The sequence below is a fragment of the Pelodiscus sinensis genome, chromosome 3 (assembly GCF_052426305.1).
Source record: "Pelodiscus sinensis isolate ZL-2025 chromosome 3, ASM5242630v1, whole genome shotgun sequence".
Lineage (NCBI taxonomy): Eukaryota > Metazoa > Chordata > Testudines > Trionychidae > Pelodiscus > Pelodiscus sinensis.
Genome location: NC_143054.1, coordinates 25,195,370 through 25,213,767, shown reverse-complemented (window position 1 = coordinate 25,213,767; position 18,398 = coordinate 25,195,370). Strand labels below are relative to the sequence as shown.

At 42.8% G+C, this 18,398-nt stretch overlaps 1 protein-coding gene across 5 annotated transcripts in view; it reads right to left on the bottom strand.

The window, feature by feature from the left end:
* Positions 1-18,398, bottom strand: part of NBAS (NBAS subunit of NRZ tethering complex) — a 341,233-nt gene that overhangs the window by 16,148 nt on the left and 306,687 nt on the right. For all 5 annotated transcript variants that reach the window (XM_075923472.2, XM_075923475.2, XM_075923474.2 and 2 more), the window contains 2 exons: positions 10,877-11,016; positions 2,618-2,762 (listed from right to left, as the gene is read on the bottom strand). In XM_075923472.2, the coding sequence (XP_075779587.2) occupies positions 2,618-2,762; positions 10,877-11,016 (285 nt within the window). The remainder of the gene's footprint in view (positions 1-2,617; positions 2,763-10,876; positions 11,017-18,398) is intronic.

Here is an 18,398-nt window from a genome sequence, read left to right as displayed (position 1 = left end):
ACAGCGCCGCTCTGGACGCTACTGGACCAACCCGGCAGCACCCCAGCTGCTCTGCCCCAGGTGTTCTGATTCAGCCGCTGCTGGTCAGTTTCTGACCAGCGCTGACTCCAGAAAGCCCGAGGCAGAGTTGCTCTGCCCCGGGCTTCCAGGATCAGCCGCTGATCAATTTCAGCAGCAGCTGACTTGGGGACGCCTGGGGTTCTTAAGTTGAATCTGTATGTAAGTCGGAACTGGCGTCCAGATTTAGCCTGTTGAAACTGATCAGCAGCTGATTCCAGGAAGGCCGGGGCAGAGCAACTCTGCCTCGGGCTTCCTGTAGTCAGCCGCTGGTCAGTTTCAGCAGCGGCTGAATCTGGATGCCAGTTCCGACTTACAAACAGATTCAACTTAAGAACAAACCTACAGTCCCTATCTTGTATGTAACCCGGGGACTGCCTGTATATGTTTTAAAATTCATTTTAAAATGGTACAATCTATGTGAGAGAGAAATAATCATACATTTGTTTTTAAAAAGTAAGGTACCAAATCAGCAAAGCCCTAAAGTAAATGCTTAATGTTAAGCCCATGTTTATATCCCAATGGGAATATTCAAGTACTTTAAGATAAGTATGTGTTTCAAGCCTTGGCTGAAGTGGGTTCTAAAGCAGCTTGCACAGGTTGAATGTCTCTAGTCGAGAACTCACTGGTCCAGAAATATCTGTCACCCAGAATTATTTTAGTTAGCCAGATGTCCACTTTTCATGGGTGTGGTCAAGTTTCTGAACCTAATGCTGGTTCCATATTTGATTAAAAACTACAAGCTGCCATTAACAGGCCATCTAAGTCAAGTATTTGTTTCTGACAGCAGCTGTTGCCATCAGTGATAGACAGGCAGCACCTGTTTTTAATACAGTTGAGCCCATTTGACCAATACTGTAATGTATTTGCAATGGTGTAGAGCAGGGTTTCCCAACCTATGGGTCAAGACCCAAATATGGGTCGCCGTTACATTTCAAAAAGGTCGCCAACTGTCTCCCTAGGAGGCTCTGCTCTCCCTCTTCCCCCCATTTTTGAATTGCTTTGGGTTACCAAGTCTTCCTGAATTGTCAAAATGGGTCCCCATCTGGAAGAAGTTGGGAACTGGGAAGAGGGAAAGGAAAATCTTTTTGTAAATTTCGCTGTTTTGATTTCACATAGAATTCTCACTCTTAGGTCTTATGCATTCAGAATGAGCCACGGAGGGTAGTCCATTAGCTTTTAAGATCTTCACTCCTGGAAGCATAAGACTCAGAAGTGACAATCCTGCAATGATGCCGTCATTAGAGAAAGACTTCTTCCAGACCTCAGTGAACATCCTGTATCATGAAGTTTAAGTGCCTTTTCAATTCTTGCCTTTAGACTTCAGAACCACAAGTGTTACTAGTGGTTAAAAATCAGAGGGGTAGCCGTGTTAGTCTGAATCTGCAAAAGCGACGAGGAGTCCTGTGGCACCTTATAGACTAACTGAAGTGTAGGAGCATAAGCTTTCGTGGGCAAAGACCCACTTCGTCAGATGCATGTCTGACACATGCATCTGACGAAGTGGGTCTTTGCCCACGAAAGCTTATGCTCCTACACTTCAGTTAGTCTATAAGGTGCCACAGGACTCCTCGTCGCTTTAGTGGTTAAAAAGTTATCCAGCTTTTTTTTTAAGCTGCCCACTCAAAGTATTTATGGTACTAGGGTTAACAACCTGGAAAGGAAGTGCAGCTTGCCCTATAACATCTGCCATCTGCTTGTATCATCTCTCAGTGTGAGAATCTGCTAATTCATAACCAAACTATTTAGCATATTAAACTTGGTACAGTATTTGTTTTTGTTGATTTGCTAGGTAATCTGCTTTATTCTATTTGCTCTCACTTGGAGGTCTATCCCCTGCACTGTAGTTAAAAAATTAAATCTAGCTCCCTTCAGAAAATATGTCTGGCACTCTGCCTTACTGACTACTTTTGGCAGAAACTCCCAGAAGTTGGTTTTAAGCTGCATAAATACAAGTGTCCCATTTGTTTTAAAATGTATTGCCCTTCAATTTCTACAAGAGACGTCTTGGTTTTGTATTAAAGAAAAAAAGAAACATCTGATCAGTTTCCACTACACTGTTCATAATCTTCATGTTGGCTATTTTCAAGAACAAAGACTGGTTCTGTGAATCTCACTATAAAGGACGTATCAGGATAATAAAAGTAGATGCCTGGGAATAATTCCAGAGAAGTGCAAAGATTTTAAATCATTTTTTAAATCTGATACAGTTAGGTTATGATGTGTGAGTATGTGAGGCTGTGGTACTGTGGGATGTTACAGAGGCTTGTATGGAAGTGAGTATACATAATTAATTTAGGAAGAGGGAATACTAGAGCAGTCGTAAAGAAGAACTGCTTACAAAATAAAAGCTAATTAAAGCCCAAATATTTCAGAGCTTCCTTACAGACAACTTTTTGTGTATACTAAGTGGAAGTTATTTGTGCTTATTTTTAATAATTTTTGCTAAATAGTATTTAAGTGCAGTCAGTAAAGCTGTATAAGGAGCTTCAACAGTGATTCCTGCGTCCACTGTAAAAGGTGTAGGCATATTTGCTAGGTACTTGAAGTTCCAACTCACCTCTACAGGAAGCCTGTGCTTAGTCTGATACAAAGAACGACAGATCTTCAAAATTTCACTTCCCATATTCTCTTTTTGCTCAGTAGGACATTTTGATAGCATGGCCACCCCTAGTTTCACCCATGGATTATTACTTGTGCATGAGCTAAAAAAGAAACAAACAAGAAAAACAAAATTCAGTAAACTATCTTTAACAAATTGCAAGTAAATTCATGGAATAATAGTATTTAAAAAAAAAAAAAGATCTGGGGCCAAGTAGAGGGCTCTGATTCTAAAACTGTCCCAGGTAACTTAGGGCAGCTTATGGACTATACTGCAGTGCTGGCTTTACATCAGCTGAAATTTGCCTTTCTTTGGAAGTGGGATTCTTAACTTGGTAGCTTCAACCAGATTCTGACCTCAGCCCCTCTCAGGTGATCAGGGAACCCCACTCCTGGTTTCTCAATGAAAAACCTTTACCTCAAAATCGCTGACAGAAATCAATACCAAGATCCAAATTAATTGTACATGTAGATGGATTGAAGAGGTGAACCATGTACATATACAACTGACTACTAATTAATACTCTACATACAGGCAGTCCCCGAGTTACGTACAAGATAGGGACTGTAGGTTTGTTCTTAAGTTGAATCTGTATGTAAGTCGGAACTGGCGTCCAGATTCAGCCGCTGCTGAAACTGACCGCCAGTTCTGACTTACATACAGATTCAACTTAAGAACCCCAAGCTTCCCCAAGTCAGCTGCTGCTGAAACTGATGAGCGCTGATTCCAGGAAGCCTGGGGCAGAGCAACTCTGCCTCGGGCTTCCTGTAGTCAGCGCTGGTCAGTTTCAGCAGCGGCTGACTTGGGGACGCCTGGGGCAGAGCAGCTGGGGTACTGCTGGGTTGCTCCAGTAGCACCCCTCGGCACTACTGGACCAACCCAGCAGCACCCCAGCTGCTCTGCCCCAGGCGTCCTGATTCAGCCACTGCTGAAACTGACCAGCAGCGGCTGAATCAGGACCTGGGGCAAAGCAGCTGGGGTGCTGCCGGGTTGGTCCAGTAGTGCCCAGAGCGGGTGCTGCAGGACCAATCCGCAGCGCCCCAGCTGCTCTGCTCCAGGGTCCAAAACAAAAGCCTGGTCTGCTGGGGGGGGGGCACACTATCCGCGCCCCCCCCCCCCAGCAGACCAGGGACACGGGGAGCAGAGCAGCAGCGGCAGCGGGGTGCCGCGCCCCTGAGGCTTTGCTCTGGCAAAGTCTCAGAGGCGCGGGACCCCTCCCCCCCGCGGCTGCGGCTTCAGTCCCAGTGCCTGTGGTCTGCTGGGGACCGTCCCCAGCAGACCACAGGCACCGGGTCTCAAGCGGCAGCAGCGGCGGTTCCCGCGCTTCTGAGGCTTTGCTCTGGCAAAGCCTCAGAAGCGCGGGAACCCGCCCGGTGCCCCTGGTCTGCTGGAGACCGTCTCCAGCAGACCAGGGGCACCGGAGCAGCTTACGAACGGGGCTTTCTCGCCCCGGAGCTCGCAGGTAGCAATCCACTACCTCAACCTCCGGGGCGAGAAAGCCCCGTTCGTAAGTGCGGATCCGACATAAGTCGGATCCGCGTAAGTCGGGGACTGCCTGTATAGCTTTCACATATTAGTTTTCAGCAGTAGATCTCAAAGCACTTCCAAATCAGATACATCTGTTACACATTTAAAATTGGTCCCTAAATATCCTTTCTTTAGTGAACAGCATTATGCACAATGGTTATTTTTCCAAAGTCAACATTTACCATGATATATATTTACCAATGCTATTACCTATTCTCAGTCTAAGGAAAAGAAACACAGATAAGAATATTACAGTGTGGGAAGTGTTGAAAAATGCTGACTTTTAAAATGGCAGTTACTGACATGAAGTACTAATAAATAACAATGCAATTAAGGAGGAATTTATAAAAAACCTCCATTCACTTTAGACTGTTAATGTCACGTAACAATGCTTTTTCACAATAGATATAGCAAAATATCACAATTTATCACAATCAAATTAATGTCTCAGTAGGGGTAGGCCAAAGCAAGCTCTAATCTACCTATTTTCAGGCACCTAGATAAATGGCTAACTTTCAGCCATGTTAAGTGCAACACTGAAGTCAATAGGAACTTCAAACATTTAGCACTTCTGAGGAGCTAAAAATTACATTTAGACTGTACATTACTTGAACAAATATCTGTACCTACAAAGAAAATCTTCTTTCCATCTCCTAATTAAAAAAAAAGTCACCCATTTAACGCGTGGATTAAAACAAGAATGAACAGAAACCAGAACTAGGACTATAAAAAATTTCCCATGTGTTTGTAAAGCCTTGCTGCTAAGATACATGTCTAGTTCCATGCTAAACTCTCTCTAATATTATAGAACTGTGAAGGTTTCAGATGCATTAGATCTAGAAGGATATATAGATCCATTGTTCTCTCTTGTCCTGTTTTGTCTTAAAAGACTGTTAAGATTTGGAAGATGGATCACAAAGGCATGATTCAGTTAGCAAGAATTTGACATTACCAAATAGAATTAATCATTTTGACTTTCATCTTCTCTCTGTTGCATGATGTATAAGTACAATCCGTTCCAAATTCAAACAGAGGAAAATATTTGTGTGCATCTTTTTAAACTTCAAAGCTTAACATTTCATTGCTTTGACCATGACATGACATAGCATTATCAATTTTTTTCCAATGATGACTATGTTAATGAGATGTACCTTCCTAGGTGTTTGATCTTCAAGTGATAGACTGTGATTGGGGATAGATGACCTATCTTGTTTAAAAATAAAACACGGTCTAATCTTCTGATCCCTCAAGCCATATCTTTTTAAAATTCCAAAGTTTTTTTTTCCCACTTTCTTATAGATAGCAAAAAAGACTGAATGTCTTGAACTCAGAAGTGCCAAAATACCAAAAAAATAACTCCTTTGGTATTTTCCACCCTGCAACAAAACTCATGAAACTTCTTAAAATTTTCTCCAAAAAGTAAAACACCTGGATAATTTTAAAAAAAAGCTATTTTCCAAGGTAGCTCGTAGCAGTAATCTGCATGTACAGTCACATCCACTAAATTATTTCACATCATACGAGGATGTAAAGAGAAAAGAAACATTTAATTTGCCTGCTTTAGAAAAGAAGGAACAAAATTGGCACTGTAATCTTTCCAAACACAAGTGTTCAAAAATGAATCAGGGCCCTATAGTACATGAAATATATATTTAAAAAAAATGGGCAGCAAATATATTTTATTTGTCTTCTGGTTTCTGAGTCTTGAAGGCAGGCTGGCCCACCAGGGGCTGCTTGTGCAGCGGCTGGAGCCCCAGGCCCTTTAAACAGCTGCTGGAGTAGCCCAATATGCCTAATCCCATCTCTGTCCCTTCTCCATTTGAGGCCACACACATTCCAGGGATCCTGGCGAGGCTGTTGGCCCCACTACTTTAGGGCATACTTAGCTCACATTTTCAAGATTTCCTCCAGACTTAAAAGGGCTACAAATACATTGCTTGTAAAATGAAAACTATGATTCTCATGTATTCAGATGACTCAAACAGCTGGAACTTAGAAGAAAAACACCAAATATCATAAAGTTTATGATAAAGCCTAGAGACTTGGTAACACTGCACTGTGCCTTTATAAAGTGGAGGTACACTGAACACTAAATAAAATAAAAAATGCAGTGACAAAAATCTAGCGGGAGAGCACTAAGCAATTACAAAGAAAAAGTTGCCCATATGTTGAGGAACCTCCTCCATAGCTCCCAGACATAGGAGGGATCCCATTTCCTGGGTGAGAAGAAGCTTGTGTGAAGGGTCCCTGAAAGAAGAGGAGGATAGTAGGGAGGAATGGAGGAAAAATGCAGGGTGTAACCAACTGCTATGCTGCAGAGCACTCTGCAGTCCAACTTGACAGTGGTCCATGCAGTGAGGAAAAGAAATGGATCCTAGACCAAGACTGAATCTCCATCCTCAGGCATATCCTCAAAGTGCCTGCTACGGAACACCTAACTAAGGGGGATACAGTAGGTTGTCAGTGTTTAAAGCCTCCATTTTTTCTTGTAGGAACTCTGCCTTTGTGGACCTGAGAATGTAGGCAGAGATGACCAGAGGCCAGAAGTGTTTCCCAGAGGCCTGTGGCATGTACAGGCTCAATGAGTAAAGTGTGGCACAGGAATATTTCAGGCCATGTAAGCCAGGCATTCGTCTGCTCTGAAAATAGAGCAGTGCCTTTGAAGGGGAGGTCCTGAATGGACTGCACCTCTCTTCAGACAGTGCCAAACATTGCAGCCATGAGCCCCACATCACGTACACTGCAGAGACCACAGACCTGGCCACCGAAACCATGATGCCAGAATGTGTGGTGCAACTGCTGCATAACCGCCCAAGTGACGAAGGACGAATGCTCCAATTCCATCATTGCCATTGACTAAATAAACAGCTTACGCTGTGAATCCAGGATTGGATTCCTGAGTTGTCTCAAGACCCATATTTGGTGGGCTGCTTCTTGTGGCACTTCTGCAGTGCCAGCAATGGTGAGTGGCACTGAGGCCGGGTGCTCCGTACCAAGGCTGAGGTACTTGGCACAGAATTGGAGTAGGAGGATTCTGAATCTGGTCCAAGTGCTGCCTCCATGGCTTTGAGATGAATGTCTCTGTGTGGGTTTTTTTTTAATATACAAATTTTACAGAGAAATTGCATTTCTCAGTAACATGCAATTTCCCTCAGACACTTCAGACATTTGTGTGGGGTCACTGACCAGCCTGGGTTTGTGACAAATGGAACAGTTTGAATCACAGGGATTGGGGCATGGCTTGTCCTAAGGACAAGGTCCTATAGGACCACTGATTGTTCTAATGTAAGTATTTACCTACCTATCTGCTAAGGCAACTATATACAATTATAAACAAAAAATAGGAATGGGAAAGGTGCATTGAGAGCACATTGTGAATTGCAAAGGCAGACAGCTGTTCCAGCGACCGTCATGGGTGGTAAGAGTGCAAGGCCAGAGCTGGCTGTACAGATAACACTGGGGGGAAAAAAATCTCTAACAGCTGTGAAAGTGTCACAAACCTAACACGGAATCGGCATAAGTGAAACTCAAAGAAGAACTCTACTTGCCAGCTGAGTAATTTACTTCATCAAGAATATCAGAATATTTATAAAATAAAATAATTCATAGACACCTCTGAAAATGTGTGGTTCTGCAACTGATTGCCATAAAAAGGAGTGAAAAAACTCTCAATTTTTATCACTAATACCTTCTGAAAAGAATCCTGCCTTGCATTACAGCTATCAACAGAATGCCAGTGCTAATTATTTTTAAAACATTTATTATGGGTTTGTATATTTGGAGGAAAAAAGGGAGGCGCTTTAATTCAGGGAAGTTATTAATGAAAATTATGAATTAAGAACTGTGATTATTTAAAAAAAATCTGATTTAAATTTAATTTAAAATCAAATCCAGTGAGAAAATGACAATTAGCCAATTATAAAATGAAAAAAAAAAAAAAAAAAAAAAAAAAAACCAGGACTAGTTTGTGTTCATCCTTAAGTAACAAGCATAGCAATTTTCATTATCTTTCTTAAAAAGAACTTGCCTCATTAAAGAATAAGTAATTTCTGACATATTTGACCATTTCTAGGGAATCATTTTAGAAATCTAAACATATAATAAATTATCGAGTTCATGACTGGAAATCTTGATGCACAGGAGGAGTTTAAATGTACTGGTCAGCTGGCTTGCGATCACTTAAACTTCACAAGTCTCCTGGTCACTAGCATGCAGAAATGTTGGAAAGGTTGGTAACTATCTTCAAGACTGCAGAGTGCTTGCTGGCAGCTATTTCTATGCTTGTAGGTGACTGTTGTAAAACTGCATACTGATGTATATTTCTGTTCATAGCATGGTATTCACGGAACATTGATTTCTGTAGCCAGTGTAATTGCAATTTCTGCTTTTTCTCTCTTCTGTTACATTCCATCCTTAACAATATACAGTCAACTGAAAATCTCATTGAAGTCAATGGGAGCTGCAGGAGTTCGGCACCTCTGAAAATCAGGCTCAGGATTCTGAATCAACTGGTATTCAAAAAGACCGCGATGGGAGCTGAAGTAGGCCTTTAGAAAAAGTTTCCAATTTTCTATTACAAACCCCGGGCAGGCTTATTCCCAAGCATGAATACATAAACTTCAATCATTCTGACATTTTCATTGATTCAAATTAAATGTCAGCCTGATAGTTAATTCAGCCTACCCCCTTCCTCATTTCTTTGCAAGGCTTCTGATTTCTTTGTTAAAGTACTAGCTATCAATTGCTTTCTAATGTATTTAGGTCCTAATGTATTTAGACTGAAAAGGCTTATATAATTTATATGGGTCTCTAACTTTCTGGCCCTAACTGGGACTAAGACAAATCTTAAAACCAGTGAGGTTTGGTTGATCATTAATTGGGAAGAGAATACAATTTAACCTGCATTTTGTTTTTCCTCTGATTTTTCTGTGCCACTCTGCATTATAAATACAGGAATGAGTACAACATACATGGAGCAAATTTAGCTGCTGTACTGAATCAAGTTATGAATAGGTGCAAAATAAGATTGGGAATTTGTTCTTCAAGAAAAGAGGAAAAAAGGAACAGAACACACAGTATGAATGAACTAAGAACCCTGAGATTTTTGCCTCTGCTATGCAATGGGAAACAAAATAATAGGAAAAAGAGTCAGATTGCAATGTGGACTATTTCTCCCTCCAAGTAGCCACCCGAGAATCTCTGTCAAACTAGGGGAGGGTCACTTCTCCCTAGAGCAAGGTTTAAATTATGAGTAAAGATGAAAGATTCAATCATGTTGTTTCCTTGTGGAAGAGTCATGCAGGAAGCAGGCCCTAGCATGGAATCAGTCTCAATATGGCTGCGGAGCTACCTATGTTGCCAATGACACTGAGATCAGGAGATCAAAGAGATACATAGGGAGTCCCAACCATAACTGGCTTGGGAAATGTGTATATTTCAGCAGGGTTTTTCTGCCAACTACCAATCTTCCCAGTTATTTGTTGTTCAAAAAATTCTAATTATACAGGGAAAGGACAGTGGGAATCTAGGACAAGTTAGACAGCAAACACTCTATAATTCTTAATACATTAGAAATGCTTTCTTTGTTCCTCTAAAGACAGTAAAGGAGGAAATCAATTCTTAGTCCAGATATCCTGAACACATGATAAAGGCTTCAAGCTGAATAACCATTGCAGGTTGGTCCCCAACATATCAGTGTCTTAAATGCACAGAAAAGTATTTGTTTTCAGGAAAATAAAAATCCACCTCAATTTTTCAAACAAGTCTTTTTGGGAGTTTATACCCTATATTCCAACAGAATGTGATCAATGGCACCTGGAACTCAAAGTTAAGTGGAAGTTAGTAAAAAGCCTCTCTCGCCTAACTGCTGACAGATGAAAGATGGGACTCTGTGCTGGCTAGCCCATAAAAAGTTAATTTTATTGCTTTCCTTGAAAGAAGAAGAGAAGAATGGATGACTGCTGACGGCATAATGTAGAGACAAAGAGACTCTTTAAATCTTATAAACCATGATCAAAGCATTGAACAAATGGAATGTATAGAAGTACTACAGGCAGACAGGAAGAAAAAAGACTGATACAAAAATATTGTCAAATTATGTCCTGCCATAACTTCAACACATGCACAATGCTGCAGAAATAATCTTGTATTTATTTTCTGGACATCAGTGGTGCCAATACGCATCCCCTCCTTTCCCTGTAGAGTACTCTGGGATGGGACAACTTGGCAGCAGTTGTAAAACAGAAAAGTATCATTGCTTGGTCATATATAAAAGTCTGGATTGTTCTATCCACCTTTGGCCCTTCCTGCAACTTTGCTAAAAAGAGCAGCTTCACAAAGAAGTTCTGAAGGAGCCAAAACTGGAGTGAAAATCTTTAATCACACTTAGGTGTTGATAGCTTATAAAGTCTTTATTTTGGACTAGGCTTTTTAAGTGTAATAAGAAACATGAAGAACAGCAAAACTAATGTGTGCCTCCTCAAGGATGCTTTTCAGAAGAAACTTCTTATCCTACATATGCAATTGGATTCTGTGTGCCAAAGAGGGCTATTTAAGATGCCTATACTCCTTTTATGTAACAGTTTGTTTGAATTCACTGACCAGAGGCTGCATAAAAGGTTCAGTAATTTTAAAATCAAAGTAGGAGAGAGCATATTGTTCTGCCAAGTTTCTCTTTGAAGATATACTTACATGCTTGCACTTTTCATAGGTGGCCAAGCTTGGAGGAGTAAAACCAAGTGTTGAAAATCAGACTGACTGTTACTAGAGTTCAAGAGTTCCAGGAAAAGAGAGTACCTTTTTTCTTCATTTTCAATATCAATTATCTCTACCTGCAAAAAAAAAAAAAAAAATAAAGGCAGAAAGAACAAAATTTAAAGCAGCTAACTCTGCCATACCTTTCTAACAATAAATGTGATGTGGTATATATGTGGAGGTCATTAGTACTGTAAAGCAAGGCAGAAACACAGCCTAAGCAATTTTCTCTTAATCTTCAATTATAAGAAACAAGGAAGCACACAGACAATGCAAAATTACTTTAAAAACGGTTCCTAAAATAATTAAAATCCACTAAAGTACATCAATGGAATAGTTCAAATAATCTCTCACCTCCAACTTTTCACATAATTCATCAGCAATTCCCTGGGCCTTTAAAAAACAGTCCCTCTGATATTTTCCCAACATATATTACTGTGTACAATTATTTTATTTATATTAAAAATGAATGCCTCCCAAGCACACAACCATGCTCACATGAAGTTAAACAACAATCTATCAACATTCTACCTAAATTGTCTGCATCTAATCTTCACTTACTGGGAAAGAAAAGTTTGGGTGCTGATTTTTAATTCATGTTTGCCACGAACAGCAGCTGTTGACTAGCATTGTAAGATTTCTCTGCATAGGTATTACAAATTAAAAAAATACTCTGCATATCTGGCACACCATCATCTTCACTCAGAAGACAAGGCTTTTTCTATAATTTACTTAGTCCTCCCTCCCCACCCCCGCGGCTTTCAATTGAGAACAGGTTCAAAATATGGACATGAAATCTTATTTTCAACTGAAATCTTATTTTCATGGTACACATGAAATCTTATTTTCAACTGAATTACAATACACAATGTTAAATGTTAATTTTTTTTCAGTCCAAAAATAGTTTAAAAACATCAAATGAACCAAAAAGTTTTCCTCAGGTTTGTCATAACGTTAAAGTATTAAAGCTAATGTTTTTATAGCTTTGAGTGACTTGGGTAATAAGGGCAAAATTTTCTAATGAGGCTGAAAAATATAGATTGCCCATGAATTTGTGGAAATGCCCCTAAAATTTTGTGGCTTAATGTTGGTAAAACACTGGTAAGAAAATACCTTGGGAGGAGTGGAAGGCAGACACCACCTTGTGTGAAAAAGAAGGGTGAGGGCAGAGCCTGACCTTGTCCTTGAAGAACACTGTATAGGGGGAATCCGTGGTGAGCGCCCTGAGTTCAGATACCTGCCTGGCAGATGTGAGCACTAGCAGGAGGGACACCTTGTAGGACAGGTATAGTAGGGAACACGTTGCCAATGGCTCGAACGGGGGCCCCATGAGTTTGGAGAGAACCAGGTTGAGGTCCCATTGAGGAATGAGCTGACAGACATGAAGGTAGAGTCTGTCCATTCCTTTCAGAAACCTGTTAACCATGGGGTTTGCAAACAGGTTTTCCTCCCTTCTCCAGGATGGAAGGCTGAAATAGCTGCTCGGTGGACTTTAATGGAGGAGGAGAAGAGTCACTGGAGCCTGAGGTCCAATAGGTAATCCAAGATCATGGGGATTGTCGCCCACCTGGGGGACACCCCCTTCTGGGAGAGACAGACGTAGAACTGCTTCTACTTGGTGAGGTAGGTGGCCCTAGTGGAGGGTTTTCTATTACCCAATAGGACTTCCTGGACCCAGGCCGAGCACTGAAGCTCTGCCGCCATCAGACATGGAGCTTCCACGCTGTCAGGTGCCGCGACTGCAGATCCGGGTGGCAGAGTCTGCCCGAGTCCTGAAAGATCAGGTCCAGGGACAGCAGGAGGACCATAGGTCTCTCGCATGACAGACTGAGGAGAGTTGAGAACCAGTGTTGTCTGGGCCATGCTGGGGTGATGAGGATCAGGGATGCCCTGAACTGCCATACTCTCAGGAGGACTCTGTGAATGAGTGGGAATGGTGGGAAGACATAGAGCAGGCCCTCCGGAGGAGAGCGTCTCCCAGAGAACCCTGTCCCATGAGGGAGCAGGACCTCAGGCATTTCTTGTTCTCCCCTGTGGCGAACAGGTCTAGATGGGGAGACCCCACCCCATGCGTGGAAAATGGAGCAGGCCACATCCCACCTTTGGGACCATTCGTGTCCCGCAAAAGTCCTGCTCAGCCTGTCCACTAGGACACTTTAAGAACTTGGGAGGTACGAAGCCATCGGGTGGATGTCCGCCCCGATGCAGAGATCCCGGAGGCGGATCGCCTCCAGACATAGGCGAGGGGATTGTGCCCCACCCTTCTTGTTTATATAAGCCACCACTGTCATGTTGTCTGACAGGATAAGGATGGACTTGCCCCTGAGTTGGGGAAGGAAAACTGTACAGGCCAGACGGACTGCCTGGAGCTCCCTGATATTGATATGCAGGGAGAGCTCGTCCGCGCACCACATACCTTGTGTTTGCAGGTCCCTCAGGTGGGCTCCCCAACTGGTGTCCGATGCATCCGTGATAAGACGGGTGGACGGCACTGGTCTGGAGAAGGGGACCCCTGTGCAGACTTCCCCTTGACTGGTCCACCAGTCCAGCAAGAGGAGGAGGGGGGAGGGGAAGAGAGGGAACCATGAGTGGACAACCGGGTTGTGGACTTGCGATAGCCACATCTGAAGTGGGCACATGTGCAGTCTGGCATGCTGCAGTACATAAGTGCAGGCAGCCACAAGGCCCAAGAGCTACATGCATGTCCGGGTGGTAGTCACTGGAAAGTTCTGTAATGCCCCCTGACGGCAACCTCTATTGTGAGGAACCAGGACCTGGGAAGTGAAGCCCTTGCCGACGAAGAGTCCAAGGAGGCATCCACGAACTCTATTATCAGGGTTGATGTCAGGGTTAGGGTTGACTTGTCCAAGCTGAGAAGGAGCCCAAGATCCCCCAAGAGGCTCCAGACCAGACCGATGTGGAGGTCTCACCTGACTCTCGGAGTCTCCCCTGAGGAGCCAGTCGTTGAGGTAGAGGAACACTTGAACACCCCTTTTCCTCAGAATGGTGGCCATAATCGCCATGCATTTGGTAAAGACCCAAGGGACCGTCAAAATGCCAAAAGGGAGGGCTGTGAATTGGTAGTGGTCTGGGCCCACAGTAAAATGAAGGAACCTTTGATGGTGGGAGGCAATGGAAATATGGAAATAAGCATCCTTTAAGTCGAGGGCAGCATACCAGTCTCCGGGAGCTAACGCGGGAATTATGGAGGCCAATTTTACCATTTTGAATTTTGCTTTGGAAATGAAAGAGTTGAGGGCTCTGAGGTCCAAAATGGGGTAGAGACCCCCTTTGGCACTAGGAAATAGCGGGAATAGAATCCCCTGACCCAAAAGTCGGAGGGAACCCGCTCTACCTTCCTCCACCCCGGCGCAAGGAGATGTTGAATCTCTTCTTCAAGCAGAGGCTCATGAGAGGGGTCCCTGAAAAGGGACGGAGTAGGGGGTTAGGAGGGTGGGGGCAAGTGGAAAGGAATTACATAACCCCTTTCTACTACCTCCCCCGGCCTGGATGGATCCACACTTTGGTCCTGGTTGTATGCCCAGGGTGTCCAAAATAGCCACTGGCCTGGAGGTTGCGGAGGCCATGTCTGTTGTAGCATCGGCACCAGGACTGGTTGCGCCCACTGTTGTTGGTTGACAGGACAGACTGCAGTGCTGGGAGTGGGACCGGTTCTGAGAGTGGGATTGGGAGCCCCTCGATGACCAAGTGGACTCTGCCTCAGAGTTGGACAAGTACTCCGAGGCGGACCAAGGCTCTGCTGACGCAGGCGCCGAAGAAGCTGCTGCACGTGTGGCTATGGATTCGGGCTTACTGCGGTGTTGAGACGGAGGCATGGCGGCACGGGTGTCCCGTGAGGAGGTAGGTGCTGCAGGGGCCAGTGCCAAGGACGGGGCTGGGCGATGATACCGCGCCAAGCCCGGTGCCATATCGTAGAAGGGTCCCAGAACTGGGCATGACTCAGTGGCCAGTGCCGCAGACGGTGCTGATGGAGCAGGGAGGGTCAGGTGGTGATCCCTGGCCCACAGTGCCGAGTCTTCAGGCGTCCTAGACGGAGGCCGGTGCCAACTCGTCCCGTGCTGTCTGGAGGGGATTGGAGTGGGAGGAGGTGGTGAGGGAGAGGAGTCAATTAGGACCCTTGCTGCCTCGAGAGCCTCCAGTGTGGAGGGCTTGGGAAAGTCCTCCAGAGGACTGATCTCCCTATGCAAGCATGAAAGTCTGCCTGACCGAGATAGCCTGGGCTCCGGACTTGTAGGCACCATGTGCCCCACTGGAGGGTACATGGAGGGCACATGCTTTGGTGGAGACCTGCCTGTCTCTTTCTCTGAGGTGCAGGGGTCTGGAACCAGTGCTGGGGTCTGCACGGTGCCGGAGAAACATGCTGCACTGAACTGTCTTGCACCAACGCACTCTGGGAGACTGGAGCTGGGTCCGACGCCGGCCTGAGGGCTGCTTCCCTCAAAATGATTTTGAGACGCGACTCTCTCCTGCACTTGGTGCGGGATTTAAGGCTTTGCAGATCTTACAAGCTTCTGCAAGGTGAGCCTCCCCCAGACACTTTAAGCAGGCCAAATGCGGGTTACCACAGGGCATAGGTGATACTTTTTGCAGGGCTTGAACCCTTGCGGACTGGGCATGCACTGCCGCGGGCGCACGGCATGCCATGGCAGGGGACAAAAAACAACAAGAGAGTCTTTAACTTAATTTGCAGCTACTTAGTCAGTGATTAACTGTGAAAACAGAAGACAAACACTGAAGACAACAATCGCTATCGAGAGCTGAGGGTTGTTCCAATGACCATCACGGCAGTAAGAAGGAACTGAGTGGGTGGAGGGCCAGCAGAGGTATATATGGGCCCGTATACTGGTGCCACTCCAGGGGGTTCCCCTGCTGGCCCGACAGGTACTGCTGAGGGAAAAATCTCCAGCAACACGTGCATGCTGCAAGCGCACACCTACACGGAATGCACATGAGCAATCACTCAAAGAAGAATATTATTTCCCCCTTCTGACTGCTTTTGCCCTTTATATATATTATCAAGGTTTCATAAGTTGATTGTGGCCATGACTATTTTGGATACCATAATGCTGGCCCTACTGCATATTTGGCTACCCTCTGAAGCTTCTACAGCAAACAGTTAACTTTGGCTAACAAATTGACCCACTTTTCCAGGCATTAATCAATCCAATTATCCAAACATGTTTTGAGAATTGAAAAGCACAGCGAATATTTCAGCTGTATTCTGCATTTCAGAAGCCAGAGGAACATAACCACACAGTACCTCACTGAATTAGGTGACTTTAGCATCTCAACAGCTATATTTCTTTAATACTTACAGTCTGCTTATCAGTAACAGATTTACTGCGTTTGACACAGCACACTCAATCATCTACTCATATACAGAAATATTTTGACCTTGCTGCTTCTTGTATGTCTGTTGAAAACTGAAATAATTACCTGAATACAAAAAAATCTGCCACTGGAGTCCAATGCTTTATCCAAGAGCTTACCACAGTTCTCCAGTTTTAACACTAATGCTCAATCGCATCTCATAAGTTTTCAGGGATGTTTACTTTACATTTTCAGCAACAACAAAAATTGGTTTCATGTGCAAAAAATATAATATAGGAGTTTCTAATCCAGTCAGCTTTATGATACCTGAAGAATTTATTTGAAATTCTACCATTTACCAATACTCTGAGTGTGTGATCTCCACTGCAAGTACAGGGATAAAAAGAAGATCTTAATGCTCATCACTAATATAAAGCACACTTTTCTTAAACAAAAACAAAAAAAAAGCAAGATTAGAAGTGTTAGGTACCATAAGACTTCAAAGCAGTAATATCCTGGATATTTGCTATCCAATTTCAATCACTAAAAAGTTTGTTCTTTTCCCTTTTTCTCATTGTTTGGCTATTGTTTTATACATATTCATCATGTTACGGCACTGATGAAGATGTGTCAATATGTGAACACTTCCTTACAGGTAGAAACTGTAGAAAACTGCTGACATTATAATATTTAAAGGAAACAGTATGCTGTCTAAACTATGTGATTATCAACTTTTACAAAAATCATGAGCAAATAGTTTTTGACAGAGACAAGAATAGCAAAGGCAGAGGTAACAAAGACTGTGCCACTGTAGTCCACTGGGTCCCTCCCTCTAGCTTGTAACTTTGAAATTTTAGCCAGTATAATCACACAGCCTTGTGCTGGTTCTAAACTGTACCATTGAGGCACAGAACAATCCATTAAATAAAGTTTCTATGTTCCTATAATATAGAAAACTCTACTAGGGTTATAAATGCTGTATTGCTTAAGTCATATAATTAGAGAACCTGAAGCTAATAATCTGGAAATACCTGCTGTAAAACAGAATTATTGAAAAGTTAACATGAAAAGGAGATGATTCAGATAGACCAAAAAATGCGGTACATATAGCACTACACTTATCTAAAGAGTTGGTGATCAGCAAACTAACGCAGAGTTTTTTAGCACTGAAATATATTCAACTTAATACATTTTTATTCCTAACAAGAAAGGGATAGCTCTTGGATTTAATGGATACTGTCTAGATTCTACTAATGTTCTGAGACAAATATTGGTGAGAATTGGCAGGGGAAAAAGATTCAGAACTCAAAATGTTTGTTTTCCTTGATTATAAATGCCAGGATATTATGAAAAGTTATATTCTTATTCAAAATCAGTGATAGATACCATATACAAATGCTTCTGCCATTATCGTCCTGGAATTTCAACCAACTGTTTACTGATTTGCATCCTTGTAAATTCTATTTTATTACTTTAACCAGATTGCAAATGTAAGCATTTCAAAATATTCACATTAAGGACAGAATTGCTGAGAAACAGTTCCTTGTTGCTAGAATACACCACAAGTTGCTCTGAACCCCTGCTAAAATGCATATTTTCCTTTTTATTCACAACCGCTCACCTTTAAATAAAAAGTATGGATTTTATATGGGGTATATTTTAAAATACTATGCTAAAATAACATACAATATTTTTCTTTAGCCCTAGAAAAAGAAATCAGGAACTAAAGCTTCCACTCGAAGTGGAATACTGTGCTTAGGTACTACAGAGTTTTAAAAGCAATAGTGGAAACTATTATTTGTATTATAATAAAGATACTACCCTCATAAGCACCATGTAAAAATAATACAAGCTAGTGCCTGCTGCAAAAAACTTACAATCTAAACAGATCATGCAGACAAAACATACTATTGTTAATATATAATTGGGAAACTGAGTCCCGGATATGATTGCACAGGATGTCTTTGACACAGCCAGAAACTGAACCCAAATCTCCCACAAGTACCAGTCCCATTCTTCAACCACTGGACAGTCATTGCTTACATTACCATCTTGAGGTACATTCTGACTATATGAAGAAGATAAGTCATTAAACTCCTCTTCATGAACAGAGCCATATGATTAAAGC